This window comes from Rhinolophus sinicus, linkage group LG11 (genome assembly GCF_036562045.2).
Source record: "Rhinolophus sinicus isolate RSC01 linkage group LG11, ASM3656204v1, whole genome shotgun sequence".
Classification (NCBI taxonomy): domain Eukaryota; kingdom Metazoa; phylum Chordata; class Mammalia; order Chiroptera; family Rhinolophidae; genus Rhinolophus; species Rhinolophus sinicus.
The window spans coordinates 39,561,130-39,577,975 of record NC_133760.1 but is presented as its reverse complement, the minus strand read 5'-3'; the positions used below and the strand labels follow the sequence as shown (position 1 = coordinate 39,577,975).

Here is a 16,846-nt window from a genome sequence, read left to right as displayed (position 1 = left end):
CTCGAGAGTATTCTCTGTGGGACCCCTTCGCTTCGTGATGCCACTCTGTTCCCTTCTAGAAATGTAACCGGTGGTAGAGGTGAGCCTGATGGCCCCCTCATTCCCTGCCTGACCTCTGCTGGCCAGTCAGTTTTCCCAGTCCTGGGAGCTGGGTCCGCCACAGTTCAGCCATCCCAGTTTTCCTCCTGTCTGGGGGACCTTTCTGACTGCGTCCTCTTACCAACCTCCAGCCACCACCCGGCGTTGTGTGCCCAGAATTTGTCTGGGAAGCCTTAAGGTGGTGACATGCCTGCTCCTTCCAAATTCTTCCCAAATAAGCCGATGATGGAGTAATGGGGTTTCTTATCAGAGCTCCCTAAACGGGTAGTGGTGACGCCATAGCTTAGAGCTGAAGGGTCCCCTAAGGATTAACCAAACAGGCTGTTAAAAAAAAACCTCACGTTTTATCACATTACATTTACTACATGTGAAAGAATACACGTAACACGGCTTTAGATTAGGAAATGTTATAACACGAACACCCGTGAACTTGCCGTTCGTTTAAGTTCTAGAACATAAGCAATGCTTTTGTGTTCCTCCCGCATAGTTCCCCTGCCGCCCCCCCCACTATCCTGGGTTTTCTGTCTATATATTTAATGAATATATTATTTTGATTGGGTTTTGTGTTTTGTGTACCACGCTGCATGCCGTCTGCAGGACCTTGCTTCTTTCACTCAGTTTTATATTTTAATGTTCAACCATGTTGTTTCATTCATTTTTTATGGTTGAATGATATTCTATTGTGGGAACGCATCACAATTTCTACAAGCGTTCTCTTATCACTGGACACCTGGTTAGTTTCCAGTGTTTTTTTATTTTTTCTATCACAAACATTGTTGCTGCCCACATCCTTCTACACATCCCAACCATTTATTTACGAGTTTCTCTGGGGTGAATTTCACCTACAAGCAAAATTGCTGTCTTCTAGGGTCTGTGAGCGCTCAGTTTCACAAGGTAGTGCTGAAATGTACCAATTCACTCTTCCATCAGCTATGTGTGAGAGACCCCATTATTAGATTTCTTCATTTTTTACCTGTTTAATGGGTATAGATACCTCATTGTGATGCTAACTTGCATTTTCCTGAGCAGTAATGAGGCTGATTATTTTTTATATGTTCATTGACCAAAAAAACAAATAACGTGATTTAAAAAATGGGCAAAGGACTGCATAGACATTTCTCCAAAGATGACATACAAATGGCCAACAAACATGAAAAGATGCTCAACATCACTAATCATTAGGGAAATGCAAGTCCAAACCACAATGAGATATCACTTCACACCCAGTAGGATCGCCATTATCGGAGGAAAAAAAAAAAAAAAAAAACCACCACAAAATAACAAGTGTTGGTGAGATTGCGGAGAAATTAGAACACTTGAGCACCATTGAAGGGAATGTAAAACTGTACAGCCGCTATGGAAAACAGTATGGAGTTTCCTCAAAAAATTAAAAATAGAACTACCATATGATCCAGCAATCCCACTTCTGGGCATTTACCCAAAAGAATCAAAAGCAGGATTTCAAAGAGATAATCGCATACCCACGTTCATCACAGCATTATTCACAAAAGCCAAGAGGTAGAAGCAACCCAAGTGCCCATCAATGGATGAATGAATAAAGAAGATGAGGTATACACACAATGGAATGTTAGTCAGCCTTAAAAAGGAAGGAAATTCTGACACAGGCTACAACATGGATGAACCCTGAGGACATTATGCTAAGTGAAATAAACCCATCACAAAAAGACAAATACTGTATAATTCCACTTATAATTCCACGTACTTAGAATAGTCAAATCCATAGAGACAGAAAGACTGGTGGTTGCCAGGGGCTGTAGAGGGGGGAATGCAGACTTGTTATTCAAAGGTATAGAGTTTAAGTTTTGCAAGATGAAAAAGTTCTAGAAATTTGTTGCACACTTGAACTGTACACTTGAAAGTACAAAGTTTATGTTATGTAGTTTTTACCCCAAGAAAATTTGTTTCATTTTTAAGTGTTATAGCTAATAATAGCTATCATTAATTATTGAGTGCTAGTCTGTGCCAGGGGCTGTAATACCGGCTTTATATGCATTATCTCAATTATTCTTCACAACAACCCTAAGAGATAAATTACTGTTTTCCTGAGAAAGAGACAGACTCAGTGAGGCTAAGTAACTGCTCAAGGTCACACAGCAACAAGTGCCGGGCCCAGGGTTGGGACCCAGGTCCAGCTGATTCTGAAGGTCAGATGCTCAACTGCTCTGCATTCTGATCAGTGAGCGGCAGAGCCAGCCAGGAGCTGTGGGCAGCCCTCTTCCATCACACCACCAGGCGTCTCTTTCTTCAGTTTTGGTCCTTCCAACACAGCTTCTACAGGCATCAGCACACCATCACCCCTGAGCGTCTCCTTTGGGAAAATTGGCCCAAGCTATGCCTATGTCACATAACCGTTATCTGCAATATAAATAGGACTCCTTCTGTTTCAAAACACTGCTCATGTCACTGACAATTCATGCTCATTCCTGAGATTGCAAGTTGCTATTTTTGAAGTTATTTTGATGGCATGTTGCCCCAGGGGCCCTTGGCCTGCTTAATCTGGGTGTCTCAATTGGCAGAACACAGTGCAGCCCTCTGGATATGATTAGATGTGTCTAATCTGCAACGTTGGCTGTTCCAAAAAGTCCCCTGCCTCCCTCCATCCCCACCCTACCCCTTGCTCAAAACCAAGTGCCAGATGGCCAATGGTTGGCCTGATGGAAGGGAGGTTCGCAGAAAGAAGAGCCCATAGGACAAGGTTGGCAGGTATCCAGCCTCTTCCTGTGTGGGTTTCACTGACAGCAGAAACTAATCCCATTCATTCACTTCTCCAAAGATAGTCTAGTTTGTGCCAGTGCCAAGCGTGGGGTCTGCATTGGGGAGCGGAATGGTCACTGCCCCTGTGCAGTTTACATTCTCAAGGGGGATTAGATCTGATTGCAACATGATCTATGACGGGAATTAAAGGGGTGTGAAGGGGAACAGCTGGGGGCACCTTCTTTAAATAGTGTGTTCATGGAGGGCCTGTCTGAATTAGGATGTAGCAAGTACCAAGGCCCTGGGTGAGGTCTGTGGTTTGGCCTGTTCTGAGGAAGGAAATCAGGCCCAGGTGGCAGAAGTGTGGAGGGCTAGGATAAGAGCGACAGAAGGTGAGGTGCGGGGAGGAAGCAGGGCCAGATCCTCACAAACAAGAGCACAAGAGGGGCCATACAGAGTGCCTGAGCCCCTATGGCAGCAGCAGCTTCCCAAGTCAGGGGTGTGTGTCTAGGGGGGGTAGGGGTGGGTGTGGGTGTGTGTACATGTGCACGTGGCCTCCAAGGGGAGAGACATTTAAGGGAAATCCTACTGCAGTGGTTCTCCAAGTGTGGTCCTCAGACAAACAGCATTAGCACCACCTGTGAATCTGTTAGAAATGCAAACTCCCGGGCCCCACCCCAGACCAACTGCATCCCCTGAGTATGAAGCTTGTACCCAGTAGATGCTTCATTATTGGACAGTTGAACTTGAAGTTGTGCAGTTCCAGAAGGCACCCCAGGATTAAAATGCAGAGCCGTGGGGTGAGGGCACACTGCAGCCAGCAGGGGTGCACCCCATGGCCTGGAATGAGAACAGGCCTGGCTCACATAGATTTGGCTGATTTCAAGGTGCAAAGGTAGAGACACAAATGCATCTCTATAGCTCTGCCAAGTGACTCTTCACACTGTCCTCCCCGTGCCCTGGGCAGTGCTTAAACTTTTACAAGGTGTGAAAGGAATTAATATTCCACTGCCCCAGGTTGGAAGCCTTTAAACTGGTTTCTAGTTACAAAAATCAGGCAGAAAAAAAAGTAGAAGGGAAATTATGTTACCTTCAACCTCAGTTAACTCAAGACCAGCTGCAGGGGATGTTACCAAATTATCTGCTAAGAAAACCAATGTTGGGGTTGAGAATAAGCCTGAGACTTCAATCCTGGGGGTCCTTTCGAAAAGAAAGTTCTCTGCCTGAGGACTGAACAGGCACTCCAGAAAAACACCCTTTCAGAGAGATCCAAGATGGCGGTGTAAACACTGTGCCTGCGTCCTTCCATGAACCCATTAAAATTACAACTAAATTATAGAACAATCAACCTGGAGAACCATTTGAAATCTGGCCGAACAAAAGTTTTATAACTAATGATATAAAGAAGTCACGTCGAGACTGGTAGGAGGGGTGGAAACGCAAAATGGGCCCAAACCTCCGTGTTGTGGTTGGGAACCAGGAGGAATATCTCAGCCACCGAGGTTCCACACATGAGAGACCCCAGCCCCACACCTGCCTCCTCAGACCAGAGTACTGGTGCCAGGAAGAGGAGCCCCCACAACATCTGGCTGTGAAAAACAGTGGGGATTCTGACAATCCGGGTGGGACAGAAGGATGCAGGAAACCCAGACATACTCTTACATGGCGCGTGCACAGACTCGCTCGCAGACACTCACCTTGGGCTCCAGCGAAGGGACGGTGACTGGGGAAGTGTCAGAGGCATACAGGGGGCAGACTGAGGTGTGTAGCTTCAGAGTGAGGGCTGGAGCGATAGCCCCCATTTTTGCTGTGTTGAGCCCTCCTACCTTGCAGCCAGCAGGCTGCCGACATCTTTCCTGTGTTGAGCCCACCCCCACAGGCCAAATCTGAATCTGATTGGCCTGGTGCGTTCCACTGCTCCAGACTGCTGACTCACTGGGACCCCCATCCAAACCACCCAACTCGCCCAATACCAGAGGCACTTTTTCCAAGAGCAGCTAGTCTTGCCTGCACTGCACTCTTTCTTGAAAAACTGCTGGAGTCTGCAGGACTCAGGCAGGCGGCAGCTGGCCTCAGTGTACTCTGAGACTTTTGCTGATTCGCTCCAGGCTCAGCACTGGCACCAAACCAGAGTCTACATTAACCCATTAACCTGTTGACCACAATTCTTCCCACTCTAGTGACGCCCTGAGATCCTGCCACGTGTACCACATAAGCCTTTATCAGGGGCTGAATCTTAAGGGAACTGGCTATGGTAATAACTATGTATAGTGTCAGGTGGGTACTAGACTAGTTAGGAGGGTCATTTCTTAACTTATACAAATGTCTAACCACAAATGTACACCTAAAATTAATGTAAAATAATACTGAATATTATTGTAATATTATCAACTGTATCAACTGTAATGGCAAAATTTTAAGTGGGGGGAAAAGGTGAAGAGAAATAAGAGGTCCATATTTCCAGGTATAAAACAAATAAGTCATGGGAATGTAACGTACAACATAAGGAATATAGTTAATATTGTGACAGCGTGGTACAGTGTCAGGTGGTTGCCAGACTTATCATGGTGATCACTTCTTTAGGTATATAAATGTTGAATAGCTATGGTGTACACCTGAGACTAATATTATATTAGATGTTAACTATATTTTTAATAAAAATCTTTTTTAAAAAGTTAAACATAGAATTACCACATGATCCAGCAATTCTAAGTATATGCTCAAAAGCATTAAAAGCAGGGACTCAAACAGATACCTGTACACCAGTGTTCATAGAGACGTTATTCACAATAGCCAAAAGGTGGAAGCAATCCCAATGACCCAGCAACCCAAACTGATAAGTAAACAAAATGTATTATATCCATACAGAGAAACATCATTCAGCCATAAACTGGAATGAAGCACTGATACAGGCTACAACATGAATGAACCTTGAAAACATCATTCTAAGCAAAAGAAGCTAATGACAAAGGACCACAATATTATATGTTCATTTATATGAAATATGCAGAATAGGCAAATCCATAAAGACAGAAAGTATACGAGTGATGCCTAGGCCTGGAGACCTGGGGGTTGAAGAGGTGATAGTTGAAGAGGGGTACAGGATTTGTTTTTAGGGGTGATAAAAAATTTCTTAAATAGATGTAATAGTTGCACAACTCTGTGAATACAATAAAAGTCAGTGAATTGTAAAAAAAAAATAAAGTAAGAAGTACCCCTTCCCCCGTTCTATAGAACAGCAGGCCTCCACTTGGTAATTGTTCTGACAGTAACAAGTTAACGGGTTTAATATAAATAGAACCCAAATAGGCGTTGAGTCCCCTATTTTTTGCAACCAGAGGCGCTGCCAGAGTTTCAGTTCCACATGTGTCGGGGCTGGTGCCTTTGATGCAGCAGGACACTGTTGAGAATTACATAAGGGAAGTGAGCTCATGGATTCAGTAGTTTAAAAGTCAACACAAAGCAGTAGGACGCTACCAACTGTGGTCTGTTTTTTCATAGATCCAGAGGGTAAAAAACAGGTCAAATCACATCCCCCAAGTCAACACAGGCGACAGAAGCTTGGGGATGGAGGTGTCCTCTGGGGTCTGCTGTCCAGCACCAGTGTGACCAGCAAAGTCCACTGGCTGCTCCTTGAGCCAATTCAGATCTTCCAAAAGTAAATTAGGGCCTTTCTGCCTGTGGACACCCACAGTTCAAGTCTCCCCTCCGTGGTCATGCCTGAGTCTCCCACAGAGGCTGGACAGCTGCTGGGCACTGTGTATCGGAGGTCTGAGCTGCGAAACAACCTCTGAGAGTCTGAGGAGCCGTTCTGAGCAATGGGAAACGCTTCCAGACTGTGTGTGATGAGAGATCCAAACACCACGTGCTCCACAGGCTTTGGGTTTGTCACGTGTGCCACTGTTGGGGGGGTGGGGTGCAGCCATGCAGGCAAGGCCACACAAGATGGATGAAGAATTGTGGCACCAGAGAGGGCTGTCTCAAGAGGAGATCCTCAAAGACCTGGTGTCCACATCAATGGAAAAGATTTTTGTTGGGGGTATCGAAGAAGACACTGAAGAACATCACCTAAGACGTTATTTTGAACAGTGTAGGAAAACTGAAATGATTGAAATCATGACTGACCGAGGCAGTGGCGAGAAGAGAGGCTCTGCTTTTGTCACCTTTGATGACCGTGACTCTGGACACAAGACTGCCATTCAGAAACACCATCCTGTGAACGGCCACAACTGTGACGTAAGGAAAGCCCTATCTAAGCAAGAGATGGCTAGTGCTTCATCCAAAGGAGTCAAAGTGGTTCTGGAAGTTTCAGTGGTTGAGGAGGTGGTTATGGTGGGAAAGCCAGCTATGGTCATGGAGGAAAGCTCAGTGGTCGAGGTGGCTTTGGTGGCAGTCGGGGTGGTGGGGGAGATGGTGGCAGCGGGGATGGATATAACGGATGTAGTAAAGATGGAAGCAGTTTGGAGGTGATGGGAGCTACAATGATTTTGGCAACTATAACAATCAGTCTTCAAATTTTGGACCCCGACAGGAGGAAACTTTGGAGGCAGAAGCTCTGGCCTCTATGGTGGTGGAGGCCAATACTTCGCCAAACCATGAAACCAAGGTGGTTATGGCGGCTCCAGCAGCAGCAGCAGCAGTTATGGCAGTGGCAGAAGGTTTTAATTACTGCCAGGAAACAAAGCTTAGCAGGAAAGGAGAGCCAGAGAAGTGACAGGGCAGCCCCAGGCTACAACAGATTGTGGACTCAGCCAAGTACCGAGGTGGCAGGGCCTAGCTGCTACGAAGAAGCCATGTTTTAAACAACGCTCATGCATTATGCACAAAAAACTCGAGGACTGTATTTGTGACTAATTGTATAACTGTTTGTTTTAGTTTCTGTTCTGTGGAAAGTGTACAGCATTCCAACAAAGGGTTTTCATGTATATATATATTTGTGTACCCATGCTGTTGATTGCTAAATGTAATAGTCTGATCATGACGCTGAGTAAATGTGTCTTTAAAAAACAAAAGTAGGGGCAGCCAGTTAGCTCAGTTGGTTAGAGCGTGGTGCTCTTGACAATAGGGTTGCCGGTTCGATCCCTGCATGGGCCACTGTGAGCTGCGCCCTCCACAACTAGGTTGAAATAGCTACTTGACTCCGAGTTGATGGGTCCTGGAAAAACACACTTAAATAAAAGCTTTTTAAAAAAACTTTTAAAAAAAAGTAAATTAGGGGTCAGTTTTTAATCTCATTAGTGGTTTTAGGCAGGATCATGTAGTAATGAAGGACTGAGGCCACCTATGTTCAAATCCCAACTTCGCCACTTTAGAGTTGCCCGACTTAGGGGCAAGTTGCTCACCTCTGGGCCTCACTTTTCTCATCTGTAAAATGGGGGTCATAATAGTATTTGTAGGGTTTCGAAGAACACTTAACTGGGTTATAGTAAAGTGCTTAGAGTAACACCCAGCACAAGGTAAGCCGCCAAATGATGCAGGCTACAGGGGGAGATCCGGCATAAACAAGTAGAAATGAAGATCTCAGAAACGCATAGAACCCTGAAGAAGTTAAATAGGCTGATGTGACTGGGGACCAGACAGTGGAGTGCTACTGTCTGGGCCCCAAAAATCCCTGGTCTATACCATCATTTTAAATTTATGCCTCAGTATGGTTGGAATGTAGCTTATTTAACCCATAGAGTAGTTTAAACATATGGGCTCATGAGTCAGATACACCAGGTCAAATCCTAGCTATGTTACATACTCTTCAGTCCCTCTGCCCATTTCCTTGCTTGTAAAAGCCAGACACTAATAGGTAGGTTATACGGTTGTTGTGAGGTTTAAAGAGTTCAGATGTGTAAAGTGTTTAGAACAGGGTCTGGCACTTGGAAAGTGCTAATTAAATGTCAGATCTTATTATTCTCAGTGCTTTGCTTTTGTAACATTTCTAACTATATCTTTGCACACATCTGTGATTATTTCCCAGGGATCAGTTCCTAGATGTGGAATAGCTGGGTGGAATCATTAGCATGTTTTTAAGATTATGAATACATAATACAAAACTCCTCTATAAAGATTCAGATTCAATAATTGTTCTAGGACTGGGTTTACAATAGTCATCAAATACATAAAAATCCCTGCCCCCAGGGGGTTTCTGTTAGAAAGGGAGTAGACAATAAACAAAAGAAAGAAGTCATGTATTTGAAAGTGATGAGTGCTATGGAGAAAAATAAAGCAGGGACGGGGGTTGGAGGGCTGGGATGGGGAAGGGGGTGCAATTCTAAAGAGGGTGGTTCAGTATGCTCCCTGAGAAAGTGACATTGCAGCAGAGATCTGAAGGAGGGAGGAAACATGAGGACACCTGGGGGAGGAGGGTTCCAGCAGAGAGAATAGCAAGGACAAAGGGCCTGGGGCAGGAATGTGTCAGAGTGTGCATGCGGGGGAAGTGGGAGGAGAGGGGGACAGAACAATAAGGCGGCAGGGACATGTCACCTAAAACTACACTTTGGGAGCAGTTTCAATGTAGGTCTAGGAAGGCTGAAGTATGTGTTCAAGGGGCCAAACAGAACAAACTGAAATATGTTTTCCTTGTTTCAGTCTATGCTTAAGAGCACCAGGGAGGTGACAACTCTCACTGCTCCCCAGTGAGAAAATCAGAGCTTCTTTGTTTTCTGAGTAAAACGTGTGTTTTAGATACTCAAGTCCAGTCTTTTTCTCCTAAAACAGTTAAGAACCAAGAGCGGAATGAGAAGATACAGCTTGTTTGGTTTGTTCCTGGGCGGTGTTCCCGGGCAGCCTGTTTACCAGGTGTGCAATTTTGAGACAGTACTTATCAGGGGAATTTAGTCTAGAGCCTGAGATGACATTGCCCCGGGGGTTGAGGGTCCCTGGGCCCCACAGCCACCAAGTATCGGCCCAGAGACACAGAGCAGAGCAGAGCTCGGAGGTAGCAGTTCAGGGCAAAGAAGTACTGAACCCCAAGTTCATCTTGGGAACCACCATGGTGGAAATAAGAGACCTGCAATTTCCACCCACTTCTTCAAACAGCACAACTTCTGCTTCAGTTGAACTAGGAAGTTCCAGGGGCTTGAGGAGCACCAGACTTTGAGCCAAAATGGTTATAAACGAGGGGAGACGAGTCTTGGTGTAGATTCACAGATGTTCCTGTTGCCATGTGGGATCAAAGAGAATCTTGGCCTGAGGGTGGCTTCTCCTGTTCAGATATCATCTGCTTTTACGTGTGCTCCCATTTGTGACTTGGCTGGTCCGATATGTCACTGATCACCTACTGTGTACAGCAGGGCTGGGTGCCCGACGAGAGCATATAAAAGATTCGTTCTGCAGGAGCTGCCATTTCCCACCAGGGGAGAGAGGGACACTTTTGGCTAAGTGCCCCGCAAACCTTGCCTTCTCCGAGATAACATGAATCAGGCTTGTTCGTTCTTTTTCTCCCTCTTTCCTTCCCTCCTTTCTCCACCTCCCGCCCCCATTCTCTCATTCCTTCCCTCACGCTTTCCTTCCTTCATTCTGTTTTGAGGATGATACAGTTTCATCATTATGAAATGGGTTTAGGCCATACATCATTTGTCCTGATAACTGTCCCTTAGTTCATTTTAAGTTTTGAGCAGAAATAAGAATTCCTCGCTGAAAAAGATAAAGCAATTGGAAAACACCCAAAGGAAACAGGCAAATCTTCATCACTTTGCCTGCTCTTCCTCTCCCAGGATACCCACTGTTAACAATTTAGTGTTTACTTCCCAGAGAAGACGTTTGTACCATGCAGACCTGTATTTCTGCATGTAGATTTTTTTTTTTTTTTTTTAAAGATTTTATTGGGGAAGGGGAACAGGACTTTATTGGGGAACAATGGTCAAATTGTTGTCCTTTCAATCTTAGTTGTGGAGGGTTCTGTTCAGCTTCAAGTTGTTGTTCTTTCAGTCTTAGTTGTGGAGGGCGCAGCTCAGCTCCAGGTCCAGTTGCCGTTGCTAGTTGCAGGGGGTACAGCCCACCATCCCTTGCGGGAGTCGAACCGGCAACCTTGTGGTTGAGAGGACGCACTCCAACCAACTGAGCCATCCGGGAGCTCAGTGGCAGCTCAGCTCAAGGTGCCGTGTTCAATTTTAGTTGCAGGGGGCGCTGCCCACCATCCCTTGCGGGACTGGAGGAATTGAACTGGCAACCTTGTGGTTGAGAGCCCATGCTCCAACCAACAACTGAGCCATCCGGGAGGCAGCTCAGCTCAAGGTGCCGTGTTCAATCTTAGTTGCAGGGGGCAGAGCCCACCATCCCTTGCGGGACTCGAGGAATTGAACTGGCAACCTTGTGGTTGAGAGCCCACTGGCCCATGTGGGAATCCAACCGGCAGCCTTCGGAGTTAGGAGCATGGAGCTCTAACCGCCTGAGCCACCGGGCCGGCCCTGCATGTAGATTTTATATAGAAAGGAACTAGAACTCACTCCTCCTGGGTAATTCACTGCTGTGTTCCCAGCTCCTGGCGCATGATAGCCATTGAAAATATTTGTTGAACAAATGAATTACGAATTTCTGACATTTGTCTCTCTCATTCAAAAATACCCCATGGACATCCTTTCATGTCATGTGTCTCATGCTTGCGATGGCTGCGTAGTATCCTAGAGAAGTCTGCAGCGCCATTCAAGCAGAACCCCATTGTCAAACATTAGGCTGTCTCCACATTTTCAATATTTGAAGTCACTGCACCTATATCCTCGCACACTCATGCAACTATTTCTGTAGGCAACTGTGGAGACAAAATAATACCCCCAAAGATGTCCACCTGCTAATCCTCAAAACCTGTGAGTTTGTTACCACACGTGGCAAAAGGTAAATGCGTTGCAGTTCAGGCTCTTGAGACGGGGAGAGACTCCTGGATTAACAGGTGGGCCCATTGAATCCTGAGGCTCCTTATAAGAGGGAGGCAGGGCACTCACAGTTATAGCAGGTGACGTGGAGAAGTGGGGGAGGGGAGGAGATGTGCGGAGAGAAGCAGAGGCTGGAGCGATGATGTTTCTGGAAGGGGGCTCTGAGCCAAAGAATACGGACAGCCTCTAGAAGCTGGAAAAGGCAAGGAAATATATTCTCCCTGGGGCCTCCAGAAGGAATGCAGCCTTGCCAGCCTATTTTGGACTTCTAAGCTCCAGAGCTGTAAGATAATCGATTGGTGGATTTTATTTTCTCATTGTGATAAAATACATATACCATAAAATTTGCCATCTTAACCATTTTTAAGTGTACAGCTCAGTGGCATTAAGTATTTCATAATATTGTGCAACCATCACCATCAGCTGTCTCCATAACTCTTCATCTTGAAAAACTGAAACTCTGTGCCTAGTAAAAAATAACTCCTCATTCATCCCTCCCACCCCTGCCAGACAACAGTCTACTTTCTGCCTCTATGAATTTGACTGCTCTCAGAATCTCATATAGTGGAATCACAGTGTCTTTTTGTGGCAGACGTATTTCACTTAGTATGATGTCCTTAAAGTTCATCCATGTTGTTGCATGTGTCAGCATTTCTTTCCTTTTTAAGGCTGAATAATATTCCATTGGCTGGTGGTGGCTTTCCAGGTGGAACTGAGACAGGTCTTAGCTGAGATACCAAGGGTTGGTTAAAGCAGTCGTCATACTTCGGAGATATTTTGGTTTGTGTTCCAGACCACCGTAATAAAGCGAGTCCTCATCTTTCTGCTAGTGGAGGGTCTTGCTTTCCATTTGTAAAAAAGCCTCTGAAGCGCAATAAAGCAAAGCCCAATAAAATGAGGTGAGCCTGTATTGGAACATCAAGACAGCTGACTCCCAGCAGAAAAACCAGCTGACAATGTATGGATGTACCTGAATCAGCTGACAGTGTAATAAAGGCATTATCCATGAAAAAATTAGTGACAATTTTATCTAACTTGTGATGTTGAAATTTAACAAAAGTGTTTACATAACAGATTTCAGAAGGAAATCACATCTGTTTTTAGTTTTTTTCCTCTATTTTTTAAAAAATGTAAATGGGCTAAATCAAAGCTGATTTGATTAGATGTAAAATTCTTTTTAAAAAAGTGGATTAATGTATGTCAGGGGTTATACTAGCCACTAGAGATACAAAAGATGCATGAGAAATTCTGTGCTTTTGGTGATCAAAAACTAGTGTGTAAAATCCTACAAAAGCTTTAGATAAACCGTCAGAAAAGGTAGCTTCTTCCCTCAGAAGTTTTGCAGACTTTGGTAGTTGTAGACTCTATTGATTGCCTTGCTGTAAAAAAAAAAAAAATTTGTTTTAACTGAAACTTTTGCTTATCCATTCATACATCAGTGGACATTTGGGTTGCTCCTATATTTTAGCTATTGTAAATAATGCTGCTATGAACATGGGTGTACAAATATCTCTTTAAGACACTGCTTTCAATTCCTTGGGGTCTATACCCAGAAGTAGAATTGCTCGGTCATATGGCAATTCTATTTTACATTTTTTGAGGACTCTTCATACTGTTTTCGATAACAGCCCTGCCATTTTGTATTCCCACCAACAATGTGCAAGGGCTCCGATTTCTCCACATCTTCGCCAACACTTGTTTGTTGGTTTTTTTGTTTTTTTATAGTAGCCGTGCTAGTGGGTGTGAGGTGATATCTCATTGTAGTTTTCATTAGCATTTCCCTGCTGATTAGTCATGATGAGCATTTTTTTGTGTGCTCATTGGCCATCTGTATGTCCTCTTTGGAGAAATGTCTCTTCAAGTCCTTCCTTCACCCAGTTTTAAGTTAGATTTTGTTGCTGTTGAGTTTTAGGAGTTCTCTATATAGTCTGGATATTAAACCAGATTTGATCAGCATGTTTGGGAATCTCACAGTAAGCTAGAAATGAGCTGAACACCTAAATCTTCTTCCGTCACATCTCTTCTGTCCCGTTCTTGTGTCATTGGTTTGTTTTTGACCTTGGGGCTGTATTTTACTTGTATCCCTCCTAAACTTTATGTTGTCTAAATAAACAGTGAAATATTAAAATCTCCAGCATCAAGCTACTGACAAGTTCTTTGTTGCCATTTCCACTCCTACTTTGGGAAAGTGGAAAGAGCAGACGGATTTAGCCTCTTAAATATCAGCGAGAAAGGAAGCTAATGGAGGCAACATCATAAATAATAGAGTAGGTAAAAGCCTCCATATCAAAAATGGCTCAGCTTTAGGGCTTTTAAAGCCTAAGATGTGATTTATATGGGAAAGCTTCACAGGACAGCCCAGCTCGGAGCAGGACTTCATTTATGTTAGAAATTTTTTTTCTTAGTGCCAGAATGGCCAAACCAACCAAATGTCCACCCTGGATGCTGCAAGCCTCCGCCAATGCCGGTAGAGAGGAGGAGCCTGGGAGCCCCCAGGCTGCTCACCCAGGCGACAAACACCTCCCTTCAGTCCCCTGGGGACCCTGCCCCATACTTGGCCAAGCAAACTCTCTGGGATTGTCAGTTCCTTGGCTCTTTATTGTCTGATTTGGGGTGGGCGTGGGCGTTTATAAATCCAAAGCAAGTTAGAGTTTGGAGCGAGCTGATTGCATCCCAGCTACTCTTTTTGCAGATAGAGAACCAAGGCTAGTTTTTGTAAGCTTCTGAGTTCTCTAAGTTGTGCTTTGTGGAATTTCCTCGTGGAAAGGCTCTGTCATCATTTTCACTCCAGCCAATGGCAGGTGCGCTGGGCCAGACCAGGAAAAACACTTCGGACAAGGCTCACACACACAATCATGTCAGAAGCACTAGATAGTTTCCCAGAGCTGCCTTAGCAAAGTACCTCAAACTGGGTGGCTTAAAACAAGAGAAACATTCTCACAGCTCTGGAGGCCAGAGATGTGAGAAAATCAAGGTGTCCGCCAGGGCATGTCCTCTCCAAAGGGTCTAGTGAGAGCCTTTCTTGCCCCCTCCGGACTCTGACGGCCCCCTTGGCTTGTAGATGCATCACTCAAGTCTCTGCCTCTGTCTTCACATGGCCTTCTCCGCATGTCTCTGCGGTGTCTTCCCTCTGTGCATGTCTGTCGCTGTGTCCTAATTTTCTCTTTTATGATGACACCAGTCCTATTAGATTAGAGCCCACTAATGACCTCTTCTTAACTTGATTACCTCTGCAAAGATTGTTTCCAAAGGGAGTCACATTCGTAGGTACTGAGGGTTAGGACTTCAACATGTCTTCTAGGGACACAACTCAACCCGTAATAGGAAACTTCCACAAAGAGACGGAATGAAGCTGCTGACAAAGGCCCGGGTCCTGACTGAGAGGTGAGGGCCCCTGGGCAGGCAGCCCTTAAAACTAGCATCCCTGCTGACCCTGAGCGGGGAATTACAGGAGGGAGACCTGGTACAGATCCAGTCTCTCCTGCACTGTCTTGAGAGCTGTACTTAGGCCCAAACTTGCCTGCTACCCTCAGCAAAACAGAAACCCTGGTGTTCCTCACCCACCACCTCAGCATCTGGTTACCAATTGTTCTCACTTGTATTACGTATTCCACCCTTGCCCCAAGAGGCTTCCCAAAGCACTCCGTTCTACCCGATACATGGTTTCCCCTGAGAAGAGTTCTGGTTAATTAATACAGTTTTCTCCCTCTTGCTGCGTTTCCGATGTCTCATAGTGCCCCGTACAAACTGGCATCACTGGCAGCTCCCTGGCACACCAGCCCTCAGCCTCGCTCTCCTGGCAGCTCTCGGCCCTGGAGAGTGAATCTGCAGCATTTCCAGTGCCTCGCTGCCTGGGGAGCCCATATGCCCGGGTGTTTCCTGGTTTCCAAACTGACCTGCTGTCTGGTCCTTGATAAGACTTCTCTGTTCAGTAAAGGTTTGTAGACACATCCAAATGCATCACCTGGGAAATACCAAGAACCATCCTGTCCTGTTTGTGTGGGGCCACTCAAGCTGATAGGTTCCAGAGGGGCAGTGGCGGGGCGGAGGCGGGGGCGGATGACTTCATCCCAGGTTCTCCCATCCTTGACTGCAGGCATTTCCCAATCCCACTGTTTGCCTTGAGGGAAGATTGCAATAGAGCTCTTCTACTGGGCACTTCTGGAAACGCCACCTTAGAGAACCATGGACTCACCTGTGCTGAGAGCTTTACCTGCATGACAGGAGCACAGGTATTCAAGTAGGAGTGTGCCCAGCTGTCCCAGGCCTGACAACAAGGGCCCTCTCACTGCCCACTCTCTTTCCTTCCGTGCCCTCCCCAAAGGATGCTATCAGTGCCGGACAAGTTCTGGAAGATAGAGAGGAGAAGAACCATCCCGGGGGAACCAAGGTCAATAGCAGCACGTCTGTGGTAGGTGGCAACTGTGCCGACACAGTTGGGCTTGACTGTGGCAGGGCTGCTGTACTGACTTGTCAATTGAGTATTTGTCCATGGAATTGGGTCCTGGCTGCAGTGCGAGACCTGGTAAGGGTGAGGCAGACATACATGGATGAGGGGCAGGTTTTCTAAAAAGGAGAGCAAGCACCTTATGATCATTGTATGGTATTACAGGGGATGGTGACTTGACCAAAAGTGTCCATGGCATATGGACCTAGACCCCCTCTGTGTTCTTCAAGAGGCCTGAGCACTTTTTGGAATTTCAGTGAGCTGTTTCTTTGAGACCCCGACCCAAGACTGGACCACATATGTCTCAGCCTGAATAGGGTCCTGTATGCATTGCCTCTATAATCCTCCTAGCAACCCTGAGATGTTGGTGGTGTTGTTATCCCCATTTTACAGATGAGAAAACCAAGGACCAGGCAGGTCAAGTGACCAGTTGAGATCTGTGCAAAGCTGGGATTTTGAACCCTGGCCTGGATGCCTCACTGCTTCCTTCCTTCTTGATGTTGTGTGGCACGGAATCAGAATGGCCTAGCTCTGACTTGGGAATCAAACCTTCCAGGGTCTGGAATTGGCTCTAAATAGTCTCCATGCCCAGTGGGATGTGCTGTGTGGAGACCATTGTCTCTGCAGCCCCGGAAATGCATCAGCAATGCCCACAGGGAGAGTCTGCAAATGTTGCCCCTGGGGAGAGTACCAAGCTGAGCAGGCTGCAAGTCCTGCCTGGGAAGGC

The 16,846-nt window shown here is 45.8% G+C and overlaps 1 protein-coding gene across 2 annotated transcripts in view; it reads right to left on the bottom strand.

The window, feature by feature from the left end:
* The window catches only part of PRSS54 (serine protease 54), a 60,887-nt gene extending 56,066 nt beyond the window's left edge, over positions 1–4,821 (bottom strand). For both annotated transcript variants that reach the window (XM_074314801.1, XM_074314800.1), the window contains exon 1: positions 4,512–4,821. Coding sequence is in view for 1 of the 2 variants with exons in the window: in XM_074314800.1 (XP_074170901.1) it covers positions 4,512–4,558 (47 nt within the window). In the remaining variant the exon portion in view is untranslated. The remainder of the gene's footprint in view (positions 1–4,511) is intronic.
* Between the last annotated feature and the right edge of the window lie 12,025 nt (positions 4,822–16,846).